This window comes from Sphaerodactylus townsendi, linkage group LG06 (assembly GCF_021028975.2).
Source record: "Sphaerodactylus townsendi isolate TG3544 linkage group LG06, MPM_Stown_v2.3, whole genome shotgun sequence".
Taxonomy (NCBI): Eukaryota; Metazoa; Chordata; class Lepidosauria; order Squamata; family Sphaerodactylidae; genus Sphaerodactylus; species Sphaerodactylus townsendi.
This window is the reverse complement of record NC_059430.1, coordinates 3,351,299-3,366,364: the sequence shown is the minus strand read 5'-3', so window position 1 is coordinate 3,366,364 and position 15,066 is coordinate 3,351,299. Positions and strand designations below refer to the sequence as shown.

Sequence of the window (15,066 nt, the reverse complement as noted above, 5' to 3'; positions counted from 1 at the left end):
GATTGTAGTCTATAAAATTATGCATGGGGTAGAAAATGTTGACAGAGAAATTTTTTTCTCTCTTTCTCACAATACCAGAACCAGGGGGCATCCATTGAAAATGCTGGGGGGAAGAATTAGGACTAATAAAAGGAAACACTTCTTCACACAACGTGTGATTGGTGTTTGGAATATGCTGCCACAGGAGGGGGTGATGGCCACTCACCTGGATAGCTTTAAAAGGGGCTTGGACGGATTTGTGGAGGAGAAGTCGATTTACGGCTAACAATCTTGATCCTCCTTGATCTGAGATTGCAAATGCCTCAGCAGACCAGGTGCTCGGGAGCAAAAGCCGCAGAAGGCCCTTGCTTTCACCTCCTGCATGTGAGCTCCCAAAGGCACCTGGTGGGCCACTGCGAGTAGCAGAGAGCTGGACTAGATGGACTCTGGTCTGATCCAGCAGGCTCGTTCTTATGTTCTTATGTTCTTAATGGCCTTCTGCTGCTGCCGCTGCTGCTCCCCCTGAGCACCTGGTCTGCTAAGGCATTTGCAATCTCAGATCAAGGAGGATCAAGATTGGTAGCCATAGATTCACCAACTTTTGGTGGGGAAATACCTGGAGATTTTTGGGGGAGGGGGGAGCCTTAGGAGTGTGGGTCTTGTGGAGGGGAGGGACGTAAATGAGGCATAAGGCCATAGCACCGGCCCTCACAGACATTATCACACAGCTATTTGCAATTTCTAAAACCATGAGGAATTGCCCTTTGGTCAGGACATTTCTGCTCTTGCCCCCTTCCCTCCCTCTCTGCAGCATCCACCAGCTGAGGAGCAAAGTGTCCGAAGAACACCAAGTTCTCAAGAAGAAGGAGCTGGAGACAGGCCCCAAGGCGTCCTACGGCTATGGGGGCAAGTTTGGAACCGAGAAGGACCGCATGGACAAGGTGTGGAGGGACTCTGTGCTTCCAAGGGTCGGGGTAAAGACTTGTGGGAATTCTGGGCTCCTGTCCAATTTGCCACCAGGATATGTGTGCCCAGTGGCTACCCATTTCGCTGGGCCCGGTCCAAAATTATGTCAACCATCCCATGTTACAACTAGCCTCTCTAGGCCTCATAAGATTTCCGGAGCCTCACTTGACAGACTCACTCCAGCCTTCAGCTTGTTCAACTTAGTAAACAAGGCCTGCATTTTTTTTGGGAACATGAGTGCAACAGATTGGGCCCACTTAACCTAGTGGTTCCTTTGTTTCTGTGCAATCTAAGCAATCCGTTAATTGTTCTTGAGAGCCAGTAGAGTAAGTCTACACCCCAGCTGATTCCTTGCAAAGCTACTGTTGTATGCTGTCATTGACTTCTTTCTCTTTTGACTCCTCTCTTTTGACTCCTCTCTTTTTGTAAGTGTGCACCCCAGCTGATCTCTTCCAAAGCTACTGTTGTATCCTGTCACTGACTTTCAGAGAAACCAAACACTGGGTGATGGGCAATTACCTTACAGGAGCCCTGAGCATTCCCTGTATTATTTGCTCATCCAGTAAGATGCAGTTTCTGATGCCTGTCTTTCTTGCTCTCCCAGAGTGCACTGGGCCATGAGTATGTCGCTGCGATCGGGATGCACTCCTCTCAGACAGATGCGGCCAAGGGATTCGGAGGGAAGTATGGGGTGCAGAAGGACCGAGCCGACAAGGTATCGCCCTTTACTCCTCTGTGAAGTGCCATGTACTTGAACGCTGTTATCTAAAGAATAGCGACCAGCTGTAATCATTTGCACTGCTTTCCCTTCTCAGTCAGCGCATGGCTTCGACTACAAGGGCGAAGTGGAAATGCACGCCTCACAGAAAGGTAAGCCCAGAGGACCCCGGCTCTGCTTGGGGGCCATGCCTTCGTTCTCCTCTGGGGTCTCCTCAGTGGTGGGATCTAAAAATTTTAGTAACAGGTTCCCATGGTGGTGGGATTCAAACGAAGTGAAGCGTGATAGCACCAATGGGGCTAGGCGGAGCCTGCAACCCAGTGGCCAGAGCATTCAGTGAGGGCATTAATAATTTCTCTGTTACTGTTAAAAACTCTTACTGTAAAAAAAAAGTTCCTAATTCCCAGCTGGTATCTTTCTGTTCATAATTTAAACTCATTATAGCAAGTCCTATCGTCTCCTGCCAACAGAAACAACTACTTCTCCTCTAATTGACTGCCTGTCAAATACTGAATACTTTCAAATACTTAATTGTGTTTCTAGAAGTCAAAAGAAGGAGACTTTCCTGAAACAAGGAACTTTACCATATTTCTAAAACATGTTTTTAAAACAGCCCAACAGGGAGAATTATCCCATTTTCTACCTTCGCTAACCAGCCACATAGGAAACGACTTCATGATTTTTGGACCTAATGGAATTTCTAACGGAAAAGCCGTCCCAATTAGTAACCCCCTCTCGGCACACACAGATAATTAGTGATCCACTCTCGGGAACTGGTGAGAACCTGCTGGATCCCACCTCTGGGTCTCCTGCTTCTGTTTCCCCCCACATACCAGGTCGAATTCCTGGCATTTCCAGTTCAAAAAGAACCAGGCATTGGGGGAATGTGAAAAATCTGAGCTGGAGACCCTGGAGAGCAGCTGCCAGTCTGAGCAGGCAATGCGGACCTTGATGACCCAAGAGTCTGATTCAGTAGAGGACACCTTTTTGGGGAGAGGCCGTGGCTCAGTGCTGGAGCCTGCAGAAGATCACGGGTTCAGTCCCTGGCATCTGCAGCTATATTATTATTATTATTATTATTATTATTATTATTATTATTATTATTATTATTATTATTATTATTATTATTATTATTATTATTATTATTATTATTATTATTGTTGTTGTTGTTGTTGTTGTTGTTGTTGTTGTTGTTGTTGTTGTTGTTGTTGTTATTGTTGTTGTTGTTGTTGTTGTTGTTGTATTATATATTATTATTATATTATTATTATTATTAGTAGTAGTAGTAGTATTAGTGTTAGTATTAGTATTATGATCATCATCATCATCATCATCGTCGTTGTTGTTGTTGTTGTTGTTGTTGTTGTTGTTGTATTATTATTATATATTATTATTATATTATTATTATTATTAGTAGTAGTATTAGTATTAGTATTAGTATTAGTGTTAGTATTAGTATTAGTATTATGATCATCATCATCATCATCATCATCATCATCATCATCATCATCATCATCATTATTATTATTATTATTATTATTATTATTATTATACATATAACAACACAGCACAAGTGTCTGGAATTCATCTCTGAATATCGAGTCCTTCCCAAGGACCTAGGATAATAATCTATTAATAATAATCTATTATTATTATTATTATTATTATTATTATTATTATTATTATTATTATTATTATTATTATTATTATTATTTAGGTTTATATACCGGCTCAGGGCGGTGAACAACATGTTAAATAGAGCACATATGTCAGATTAAAATCCATTAAATATCAATTAATACAGGCTCTAATAAATATAAACCCTACCCCATTAAAATGCAGCATTATTAAGATCAACATAAAAGATGGCACCTACTATCAATTCCCTTAAAAACCCAAAGGGAAGGGGCGGTAGGATCCGCTTGATGTTATAAGGAGGAGGGGGCCCATCAGCGGCTAGTCTCCCCAAAGGCCCGGCTAAAAGGATCAGAAGGCGGGGGATGTGAAAGACCTCCTCCTGAGACCCTGGAGAGCGGCTGCCGTTCAGAGCAGACAATACTGCCCTTGATGGTCCTATTCAGCACAGGGCAGTTTCATCTGTGTTCTCACGTACATGAGTGCCCCCGGGATTACTCTGTGCTGAGATTCTTTGTGGAAAGTAGGGTATACTTGGCAGAGTCTCATCCTGTGTCGCAGTTCAATCCACAGGGAATTTCTGGGGGCAGACAATGAGAAAGGGGATAATAGGCGGTGGTTGTCACGTTGCCTCTGTGCACATCTGTCTGAAACATGCCGACTCTTCCCCCTTGCAGATTATGCGGTGGGCTTTGGTGGGAAGTACGGTGTGCAGAAGGACCGTCAGGACAAATCTGCCCTGGGCTGGGCGCACAAAGAAGAGGTGGCCCCCCACGAGTCCCAGAAAGGTGGGTGTCCCCTTTACTCCCGGTTGGAGAAGGATACAGTGAGGTGAAGAAGAACAGCCTTGATTTATACCTTGCCTTTTTCTTGTATAAGGAGACTCAAGGTGACTTACAAGCTCCTTTCCCTTCCTCTCCCCACAACAGACACCTTGGGAGGCAGGTGGGGCTGAGAGAGTTCGGAGAGAACTGTGACTGGCCCAAGGTCACCCAGCAGGAATGTAGGAGTGGGGAAGAAGAAGAGTTTAGTTCCTCAGGGTCTGCAAGACGGAGTTGTTCCTCTGGGCTTTTGGGGAGGCCAGACGCTGTTGGTGCCATTCCCTATATTCCATTCCACCTTTGGAATTATATTTATAAGCGACTACCATTGAGCTGGGCTACTGAAATACTGAAACTACTGACATTGTAATGTTTTTGGAGTTATGGAATGTTTTTAGAATGATTTTAACTGTTATTTATTGTTTTATTGTGGGCTTGTTGATTTGTTGTTCCTGATTTGTACACCATCCAGAGCCCCTAGGGCCGTGGTGGCGAACCTTTGGCACTCCAGATGTTATGGACTACAATTCCCATCAGCCCCTGCCAGCATGGCCAATTGGCCATGCTGGCAGAGAACTAGTGGGAATTGTAACCCACTGTATCTGGAATATAAGGTCCGCCTACTGACACCAAAGAAATAGAGGCTTGATATATCAAGTATGAGAAGTAAGTAAGTAAGTAAGTAAGTAAGTAAGTAAGAGTAAGTAAGTAGAAGTAGAGAGTAAGTAAGAAGTGAAGTGAAATTGCCAAGTAGAGTAAAGTAAGTAGTCCATTCTCTTGCACACATTTTCCCCAAAGCTTCACCAAGAAGTAGAAGAAGAAGAAGAGAAGAAGAAGAGTTTGGATTTATATTCCACCTTTCTCTCCTGTAAGGAGACTCAAGGTGGCTTACAAGCTCCTCTCCCCTCAACATGCTACCTTGTGAGACAGGTGGCGCTGAGAGAGGTCGGAGAGAACTGGAACTAGCCCAAAACCATCCAGCAGGAGCGTAGGGGTGCAGAAACACATCTGGTTCACCAGATGAGCCTCTACCACTCAGGTGGAGAAGTGGGGAATCAAACCCAGTTCTCCATGTTAGAATCCACCTGCTCTTAACCACTATACCACCCTGGCTCTTAACCACTACACTATGCTGTACGAGAGGTCAGTATGGAGGCCTCTTTTCCCCTCTGAGGCCTCTGCTGTCTGAAAAGCACACCAGAAGCTAACCTCAAAATAAGACATCTGGTAGACATCTTATTTGGGGTGTGTGGCCTGAAAAGAGCAAGTCACCTCTTTTTAAAACGTCACACTGGTGTCTTTTTTGACGCTGTGCAGAATAGACCTTAGCGCCTCCCTCCTGAAAAGCAATTAATCTTTTGTGAAGAAAGAACCCCAAATAAATTTGATGGAGGCCACTCAATCGCAATTAAATTATAAGCAAGAATGTGATTAAGAGCGGTTTGATTCTCCACTCCTCCACATGAGCAGCTGACTCTAATCTGGTGAACCGGGTTTGTTTCCCTGCTCCTCCACATGAAGCCTGCCTGGTGACCAGTGGTGGGATCCAAAAATTTTAGTGACAGGTTCCCATGGTGGTGGGATTCAAACAGTGGCGTAGCGCCAATGGGGCTGGGTGGGGGCAACACTGGTGGCCGAGACATTCCAGAGGCGGGACATTCAAGCCGGAGCTGGACTGTGGCAAGAGGCGGCAGCTCATGGAGTCCTTAGGCGGAAATGATATGCATGGCATGAGCTGCCTTGCAGCAGCGGTGCCCCTCCTGCTGGACTGCTTCCAGTTCTGCGCGCTACTGCGGAGAGGAGGGGCGTCACTAAGGCCAAAATCAGGTGGCAAAATCCCCAATTAGTAACCCCCTCTCGGCACACGCCAATAATTAGTCACCTACTCTCGGGAACCTGTGAGCACCTGCTGGATCCCACCTCTGCTGGTGACCTTGGGCCAGTCACAGTTCTCTCCGAACTCTTTCAGCCGCATCTACTTTACAAGGTGTCTGTTGCGGGGAGGGGAAGGGAAGGAGCGTGCAAGCCTCCTTGAGACTCTAAAAAGTAGAGAAAAAGCAGAGTATGAAAATATCCTCTCTCCTTCTTCATGATCATGCAGAGGCGGGTGGGGGCAGGGAAAGGACAAGGAAACAGGAGATTCCAGAATTACTGGATCATCTGCGTAACTCTAGTGTGCATCCCACACAGCCTCATCCAACAGCAGACTTTAATCCAGAGGTGGGATCCAGCAGGTTCTCACCAGTTCCCGAGAGTGGGTTGCTAATTATTTGTGTGTGCCGAGAGGGGGTTACTAATTGGGTCCGCTTTTCCGTTAGAAATTCCATTAGGTCCAAAAATCATGAAGCCCTGTTGTTTCCTATGTGGCTGGTGAGCGAAGGGAGAAAACGGGATAATTCTCCCTGTTGGGCTGTTTTAAAAACATGTTTTAGAAATAGGGTGAAGTTCCTTGTTTAAGGAAAGTATCCTTCTTTTGATTTCTAGAAACAAAATTAAGTATTTGAAAGTATTAAGTATTTGACAGGCAGTCAATTAGAGAAGTAATTGTTTCTGTTGGCAGTAGGCAATAAGACTTGCTATAATGAGTTTAAATGATGGACAGAAAGATACCAGCTGGAAATTAGGAAGTTTTTTGTTTACAGTAAGAGTTTTTTACAGTAACAGAGAAATTATTAATGCCACGCCCGGAATGCCAGCCGCGCCCTGTTGTGCCCTTGTAGCCCCATTGGCGCTACGCCACTGTTTGAATCCCACCACCATGGGAACCTGTGACTAAATTTTTTGGATCCCACCACTGGTTTAATCCACCCTGAAATTTTGCGGTCAGACAATGAGAGCTGAGGGAATGTGGGGTGGTTATTTATTTTATTTATTTTATTTTATTAGACTTTTATACCGCCCCATCCCCGAAGGGCTCTGGGCAGAGCACAGCATATAAAATACAATGTAAAATAGGTAAACATGTAAAAGCAGCGATAAAAATTTCCAGTTCTTATTCCAAGTATAAAAGCTCAAAAATTTAAATTTAAATTTAAGGTGGCGTCCAGCATTCCAATAATCATAGTCCCTCCCTCCCCACGGAAAAGGGAGGCATGGCGAGTCTCATTAGATGATTAGTGGCCCAGGTGTTAGGGGCCAAGGAAGGGGCACCATTAGCGGCTGGTTCCTCCAAAGGCCCAGCGGAACAACTCCGTCTTACAGGCCCTGCGGAACTCCCCAAGGTCCCTTGGGGTCGGACAGCACTGGAGAGTGTTCCACACACCAGGCTGGGGCCAAGGCCGTAAAGGTCCTGGCCTGTGTGGAGGCCAGCCGCATCACCGAGGTTAGCACATTGCCTGCGCACTTCTGTCTGAAACATGCCAGCTCTTCCCCCTTGCAGATTATGCGGTGGGCTTTGGTGGCAAGTATGGCGTGCAGAAGGACCGTCAGGACAAATCTGCCCTGGGCTGGGCACACAAAGAAGAGGTGGCCCCCCACGAGTCCCAAAAAGGTGGGTGTCCCCTTTACTCCCGGTTGGAGAAGCATACAGTGTGTGTGGTGGGCAACATCTGGAAAGAGAGAGGGGTGGGAGTGTGAATATCATGCCTTCCTGCCCTTCACTTTAGGCCAGTGGTGGCGAACCTTTGGCACTCCCGATGTTATGGACTACAACTCCCATCAGCCCCTGCCAATTGGCCATACTGGCAGGGGCTGATGGGAATTGTAGTCCATAACATCTGGGAGAAATACCAAAAAAAGGTTACGCCACCAACTTTGGAAAAAAACCCATGACTTAGTGGCAGAGAATCTGCTTTGGATTCCGAAGGTCCCCAAATGGCATCTCAGGTAGACTTGCCAACTCCGTGTGGCTTGGAGATTGGCTGAAATTACAACCAATTTCCAGACTAGGAAGATGAACTCCCCAAGCTGCTTTGTAGGGTGGACCTGTTTAAATATCCCCATCGATGTCCCTCCCCTTTCCAAATCCCACCCTCCCCAAACTCCACCCCAAATTGCCGGCTCTTCCCCCTTGCAGATTATGCGGTGGGCTTTGGTGGCAAGTACGGCGTGCAGAAGGACCGTCAGGACAAATCTGCCCTGGGCTGGGCACACAAAGAGGAGGTGGCTCCCCACGAGAGTCCCAGACAGGTGGGTGCCCCCTTTGCTCCTGGCTGGAGAATCATACAGTGTGTGTGTCTGTGTGTGTGTGTGTGCATGGTGGAGAGACATGGAAAAAGAGAGTGAGAAGAGTGTGGCCGTCATGCCTCCCGGCTCTTCACTGTTCACTGACAGCTCACTAGTAGAGGACCTGCTCTGGATTCCAAAGATCCTGGGGGCAGAAATCCCCCCAGTGCATAGGTGCCAAATTCGCGGCCCTCCAGATGTTATGGACTACAGTTCCCATAATCCCCTGCCAGCATCATGCTGGCAGGGGATTATGGGAACTGTAGTCCATAACATCTGGAGGGCCGCGAATTTGACACCTGTGCCCCAGTGATTCCAGTAAAAGACTCCTTGGCAACAGGGCTGGGAATGGAAGGCCTCAGTGTGATGGACCAGAAATGATGTGGATAGGGTTGGTCAATACTAAAAAAATTCAGAGTAAAATTCGATGGTTGGAGTATTTTTGGGGCATAAAATGAGTTTGTTATGTCTAGAATCCAGAATCACTAGCCGATTCAGATATGCCAGAAAATTCAGGGTAAAATCCAGAAAAAAATTCGGGTCTGTTTTATTATTTTTTTTGAATTTTTTAAAGTGTTTTTTTACACGTTTTGGCCTGTACCAGGGGACGCAGATTAAAGCTAGCGGCACCAAAATTTCAAGATATCGTCTAGAGACTGTCTCTGATGATTCTCCTCAAGTTTGGTGCAGGTTTGGTTCAGAGGGGGCAAAGTTATCTGACCCACTCGAAAGGGGTGCCCCATCCCCTGCATTGTTTCCAATACGGAAGCTAACAGGAGATGGGGGCTACACTTTTGAGGGTCCATAACCTTTGGACCCCTGAACCAAACTTCACCAAACTTGGGGAGTATCATATGGACCCAGTACTTGTATGATACCCTGAAATTTTGGTGACCACAACCTCTAAAACTGTGCACCCCCCTCACAGTCACCCAAAGAAATTCCCAGATTCTGTGCTCTGTAGTGGCTTGGAGCTGGCTCCCATTGCAGCCAATGGGAAATTTCTTTGTGGAGGGGGCTGTGGAGTGCACATTTCTCATGGTAAACTACCAAAAAAGCTTTCAGGGTGTCTTCAGGAGAGTCTCTTCATGACACTATCCCAAGTTTGGTGACCATTGCTTCAAAGGGGTTTCAATGTTATGGAGTCAGGGTCCATCTCCCACTTGCCCCCCATAAGCAAAGGATTCACTCAAACCTGGATGGTGTCATTCAGAGACTTTCTCCTGAAGATACCCTGGAATGTTTTGTGACTGTACCATACTGATAAATGTGCACCCCACAGCCCTCCACCGAGAAATTCCCCATTGACAGCAATGCCAGAAGTCACTGCAGAGCACAGAGATCTTGGGCAAATGTTTGGGGGTGCCCTGCAGGGGTGCATTTTTAGACATATCAGCACACAAAATATCAGGGTATACCATCAGGAGACTGTCCTGTTGACACCCCCCCAAGCTTGGTGCAGGTTGGTTTTGGGGGGGGCAAAGTTATGGACCCTCAAAATGGTAGCCACCATCCTCTCCCTTAGCTCCCATTGGAAACAATGGGGGGGATAGGGGACCCTCTTTGAGGGTCCATAACTTTGGCACAGCCCCCTGAACCAAACTGCACCAGAACTGGGGGTGTCATCATGGGACTAGTCTCCTGGATGATACCCTGAAATTCGGTGCTCCACTAGCTTTAAAAATTCTCGGTTTTCATGTTTCAATCCGCTCTTGCACATGAAGCCTGCTGGAGGTGAGGTGAGCAGGTGAAACCACTCAAACCAGCATTTTTAAAGCTAGTGACTATGAACTTTACTAGGGCCCATCATCAGGAGACTGTCCTGATGATACCCCTAAAAGAGATTTAGTGCAGTTTGGTTCAGAGGGAGCCAAAGTTATGGACTCTCAAAATGTGTAGCCCCATCCCCTATCAGCTCCCATTGGAAACAATGGGGATGAGTTGCACCCCTTTTGAGGGTCCATACCTGAACCATTGAATCTGCCTGCCAAACTTGGTGGAGGCAACATCAGGACAGTGCACCTGATGATACCCCTGATAATTTGGTGCCCGATACATCTCACCAAATGCGTCCCCTGCAGGCACCCCCAGAAATTATGCCCAAGATTCATTTGTTCTGCAGTGACTTAGCTGTGCCATTATTCTTGCTGTCAATGCGGGAATTTCTGAGTGAGAGGAGCTGTGAGGTGCACATTTCTGAAGGTATGGGTCACAAAACTTTCAGGGTTATCTTCAGGAGAGTCTCCTGGATGACTACCATCCAGGTTTGGGGAAGTTTGCTTTAGGGGGGTTTAATTCTATGGGACCCAAAAATGGTAGGTCCCATCTCCCACTGCCTGGGAAGTAAAGTTCCCCAAACCTAGATGGTGTCAATCCAGTCAGACTCTCCTGAAAAGATACCCTAGAAAGAGATTTAATGGTGGTTTACCATGAAAAATGTGCACTCCAGCCAGCCCTCTATCAGAAATTCCCTATTGACAGCTTAATGCAGCTAAGTCACTGCAGCAGAACAATCTTGTGCTGCAGGGGGTGCATTTGTACTCAGATGTATTGGTACCAATATTTTCAGTGTTATCATCAGGAGACTTTACCTCTGATGATGCCCTCCAAGGATTTGGTGCAGTTTGAGATTTCAGGGGGGCCAAAGTTATGGACCCTCAAAAGGGTAGCCTCATCTCCTGGGTTCCCATTGGAAAGAATGGGGGATAGGGACACCCCTTTGGGGGGTCCATAACTTTGGCCCCCCTAAACCAAACTGCACCAAACTTGGAGGGTATCATCAGGACAGTCTCCTGATGATACCCTGAAAGAGATTTGAGATGCCGATATGTTTAAAAATGCGCCCCCTGCAGGCCAAAACGTGAAAAAACACCAAAAAATAAAAACGCAATTCGGCTGGTGATCCGAATCCCATGGATTCGGATCTGTTAAGATTCGGACAGCTCAGATTCGGACCCTGCTCGTCCGAATCCATCCGAATCCATGCAGATTCGGTAAAAATCCAGATTCGGACTGTCCGAATCTCCAACCCTAGATGTGGAGATAGTCAAAGGTGCCAAGCTTGGGTTGAGCCTGTGTGCAAAATTGGTCCCTCCTTGAAGCTGCTGACATGATAGTGATCCGCTGGGGCCCTGAAATGGAACCCGTCGAGTGCAATTGGTTGCTCATATGTGTCCCGTAATGGATCCCTCATTTGTTTCTCAGATTATGCAAAGGGCTTTGGAGGCCGCTATGGGGTGCAGAAGGACAGAGTGGACAAGGTAAGATCTGAGCTATGATGTGGGGATAGGGAGTGGGAGGGTGCACCTAGGGATATACCTCCATCTAAGACAGTGGTGGTGAACCTATGGCACTCCAGATGTCCATGGACTACAATTCCCATCAGCCCCTGTCAGCATGGCCAATTGGGATGGGAATTGTAGTCCATGAACATCTGGAGTGCTATAGGTTCACCACCATGGGACCCTTGTACCTGAGAGACCGCATTACCCCATATGTCCTTACTCGGCCTCTGCGCTTGGCAGAGGCCAATTTGCTGGTGGTTCCTGGCCCCTCAATGCGGCAGGCCTCCACATGGGCCAGGACCTTTACGCCGTGGCCCCGGCCTGGTGGAACACTCTTCCTCCCGCTGTCCGGGCCCTGCGGGACCTTGGTGAATTCCGCAGGGCCTGTAAGACTGAGTTGTTCCACCAGGCCTTTGGAGTGTCCAGTCGCTGAGGTGCGCCCCCCTCCCCCCTTCTTTGCTTTGCTCCTTGGCTCTTTTGCCCCTATCTTTTATAATTTATTTTTGCATATTTATTGTTATTTTTAGGGAGGAGTCTGGCCGCTCCCTCCTTTTTGGGGAGGTTTTAAAGGAATTGGGTTACGGGCCACCATTATTATTGTTACTGTTTTGACCGCTGTTTAAATGGTTTAAATGGTTTTAATGGTTTTTAGTATATATGGTCACTATTGTGACCCTTGTTATATATTGTATACAGATAGTGTTGTGCACCGCCCAGAGCCCCTTGGGGATTTAAATTTAATTTAAATAATAAATTTAAATAATAAATAATTTAAATAATAAATAAAAAAATAATTTAAATAATAAATTTAAATAATAAATAATAAATGTAAATAATAATTTAAATAATAAATAAATACATTTAAATTTAAATAATAAATAAATAAAAATAAATAAGACCTTGGAGAGCAGCTGCCAGTCTGACTAGACAAAACTGACCCTGATGACCCGATAGTCTGATTCAGTTTAAGGCTTCGTCATATGTGTTCACCTTGGGACATGCTCTGGAGAGCAAGAATGGGTCGGTTAAAGCTTAACCTGATGAACAGCCTGATATTTCAGAAATCTAAGGAGGGCAGTGAAGCTTACTGACTAGATTTGTCCCTGGCTCTGTCATTGCACATTTCCCATGTTCCCCTTCATCATAATTCAGAGGCATAGCAAGTGGGAAAAACACCTGGTGCACTGATGCATCCACCCCGCCCCGAAATGCCCCCGCCCTGCCCCGGAACGCCCTTGCCACACCCCCACAGGGGCGCACACCCAGTGCATCGTGCACCCCCCTGTCCCCTTGGAGCTACGCCTCTGTCATAATTGTGCTATCAATGTGTCTGCAAGTTTTAATTAGTACCTGTAACGAACCAGTAAAGTCCAGTCAAAAGTTCTTTATTGAGCTGGCATTCTTAGTCGGAAACAGGCAATGCGGGAACTGAAACCCCGACCCCGCTCAAATGCTTATACAGAGCAACAGACAGGCTCCCGCCCAAAAGAGCATAAACAAGGCAGGATTTCACACAGAGTTTCACATCAGGCAAGCAAGCAAGTGAAAGATAACCAAAACAGTAAAATTCCCCTTCCCGGGCGTTGAGCCAAAAACCTCCGGCGAGAACCTTTCCAAGGTCGGACTACACACACACACCCCGACCTTACAGCACCCTGAGGAACATGGGTGGATCCAGTCACTGACCAGTCTTAGATGTGCTCAGCTTCGCCGTGAAGCTTCCGAGCATGCCCGGCTGACTGCAGCTGCATGAGTAGGGATGCGCACAAATCAGCAAGGATGCAGCGGTGCCAAAGATAACTGAATTGCAGGAAGGGGGCCTTTTTGGCCTGTCCTTGCGTGCCCTTTGAAAGCATAGAGGATGTGGTGAAACGGTCCGCTTGAGGCCCCATTTCTGCCTGTGTTGGAGGTCCAGAAGTCCCATGGCTATCCCAACTCACTCATAGGCGTAATGCCCATTGGGCAAGGTGGGCAGCTGCCCAGGGCATCACCTTGTGGGGGGCATAAAAATGCAGAGTTCGTTTTTGGGTATTTTTAGTGGTTTTCCATTTATGGCCTGCAGGGGGTGCAGTTTTTAGGCTAGTGACACCAAACTTTCAGCGTATCATCAGGAGCCTGTCCTTATGCTACCCCCCAAGTTTGGTGAGGTTTGGTTCATGGAGTCCAAGGTTATGGACTCCCAAAGGGAGTGCCCCCATTGTTTCCAATGGGAGCTAATAGGAGACGGGGGCTACAGTTTTGAGGGTCCATAAATTTGACCCCCCTGAACCAAACTGCACCAAACTTGGGTGGCCCCATAAGGACAGTTTCCAGATGATGCCCTGAAATCTTGGTGCCAATATATCCAAAGATGCACCCCCTGCAGACCCAATTTTCCCAAAAATCCCAGAAATTTGCCCAAAAATCTTTGTTCTGCATTGAGTTTTCTGTACTGCTGTCAATGGAGGTTGCAGGCTGGGGGGCACATTTCTGAAGGAAAAGTCTCAAAACTTTCGGGGTCTCATCAGGAGACTGCCCTAATGATACCCCCCAGGTTTGGTGCAGTTTGGTTCAGGGGGGCCAAAGTTTTTTTTAATTGCTTTATTGAGTTTAATCACAATATACAATAAGCAAAAAAATTATATATATAAATACACAAAAAAGACAATAACAAATTATGTTTACATAATCAAAAACATTACAATATATATATTTATATATACATATATGCATATGAGGGGACATAAAAGGTGGAAAAAGAGAGTGTGCATATATAGTATATTAAATAAAAAAACAAAAAAACCAATCAAACAGACAAAAACCAAGAAACGAATAACGAAAACAGACTTCCAGCTAGTAAAACTTGGGATACATAATCTAGTGTCTTAATTGCTTTGGTGCATCTCAACTTTTTATTTCTATATCGTTTTAAATTAAAATTACAGTGATTCTAGCTTACAGGTTACAGGTTGTCACAGTATTTATATATTACTTAATCCAGTGTTGTATTAAAAAAAATGTCCTCTTGGTTAACTACATATAAATTAGCCATTATGATCTGAAGAAAAACAAAGGGAAAAAGAGAAGGAATTATAGTGAAAAATCTATGTACAGTCACTATTTACAGAATATACAGTATTATACAATTTTATACTTATTCCTTTACCAAAAATCACAAATCATATTTCATACCTTTATATTCTAGCTGAAAATAATCAATTAAAGGTTTCCAATTCCTCTCAAATATCTCTAAATTCTGTTGCCTCATAATTGACGATAGCTTATCAATATTCAGGAAGTTTAACATTTTGGAAAGCCAATCTTTCCCGTTTGGTACATCCGGTGCTTTCCACAATTTAGCATATACCATTCTGGCCGCAGTTATCATATACAGCAAGATTTTTTCATGTTCTTTGTGTACATTTTTAGGTAACATGTTTAGTAAAAAACATTGTGGAAGAAGGTCCACTTTATATCCAAGAATACCATTTATTAAACTGGATATCTCTATCCAATACTT

At 45.6% G+C, this 15,066-nt stretch overlaps 2 protein-coding genes across 3 annotated transcripts in view; one reads left to right on the top strand and one right to left on the bottom strand.

The window, feature by feature from the left end:
• The window catches only part of NME6 (NME/NM23 nucleoside diphosphate kinase 6), a 581,226-nt gene that overhangs the window by 251,038 nt on the left and 315,122 nt on the right, over positions 1–15,066 (bottom strand). The gene's annotated exons all lie outside the window — the stretch shown is intronic.
• The window catches only part of LOC125434937 (hematopoietic lineage cell-specific protein-like), a 28,991-nt gene that overhangs the window by 10,381 nt on the left and 3,544 nt on the right, over positions 1–15,066 (top strand). The window contains exons 4-10 of one of the 2 annotated variants that reach the window (XM_048500806.1): positions 791–920; positions 1,550–1,660; positions 1,761–1,815; positions 3,976–4,086; positions 7,499–7,609; positions 8,135–8,247; positions 11,488–11,543. In XM_048500806.1, coding sequence (XP_048356763.1) covers positions 791–920; positions 1,550–1,660; positions 1,761–1,815; positions 3,976–4,086; positions 7,499–7,609; positions 8,135–8,247; positions 11,488–11,543 — 687 coding nt within the window. The remainder of the gene's footprint in view (positions 1–790; positions 921–1,549; positions 1,661–1,760; positions 1,816–3,975; positions 4,087–7,498; positions 7,610–8,134; positions 8,248–11,487; positions 11,544–15,066) is intronic. The other variant, XM_048500807.1, reaches the window with a different exon arrangement.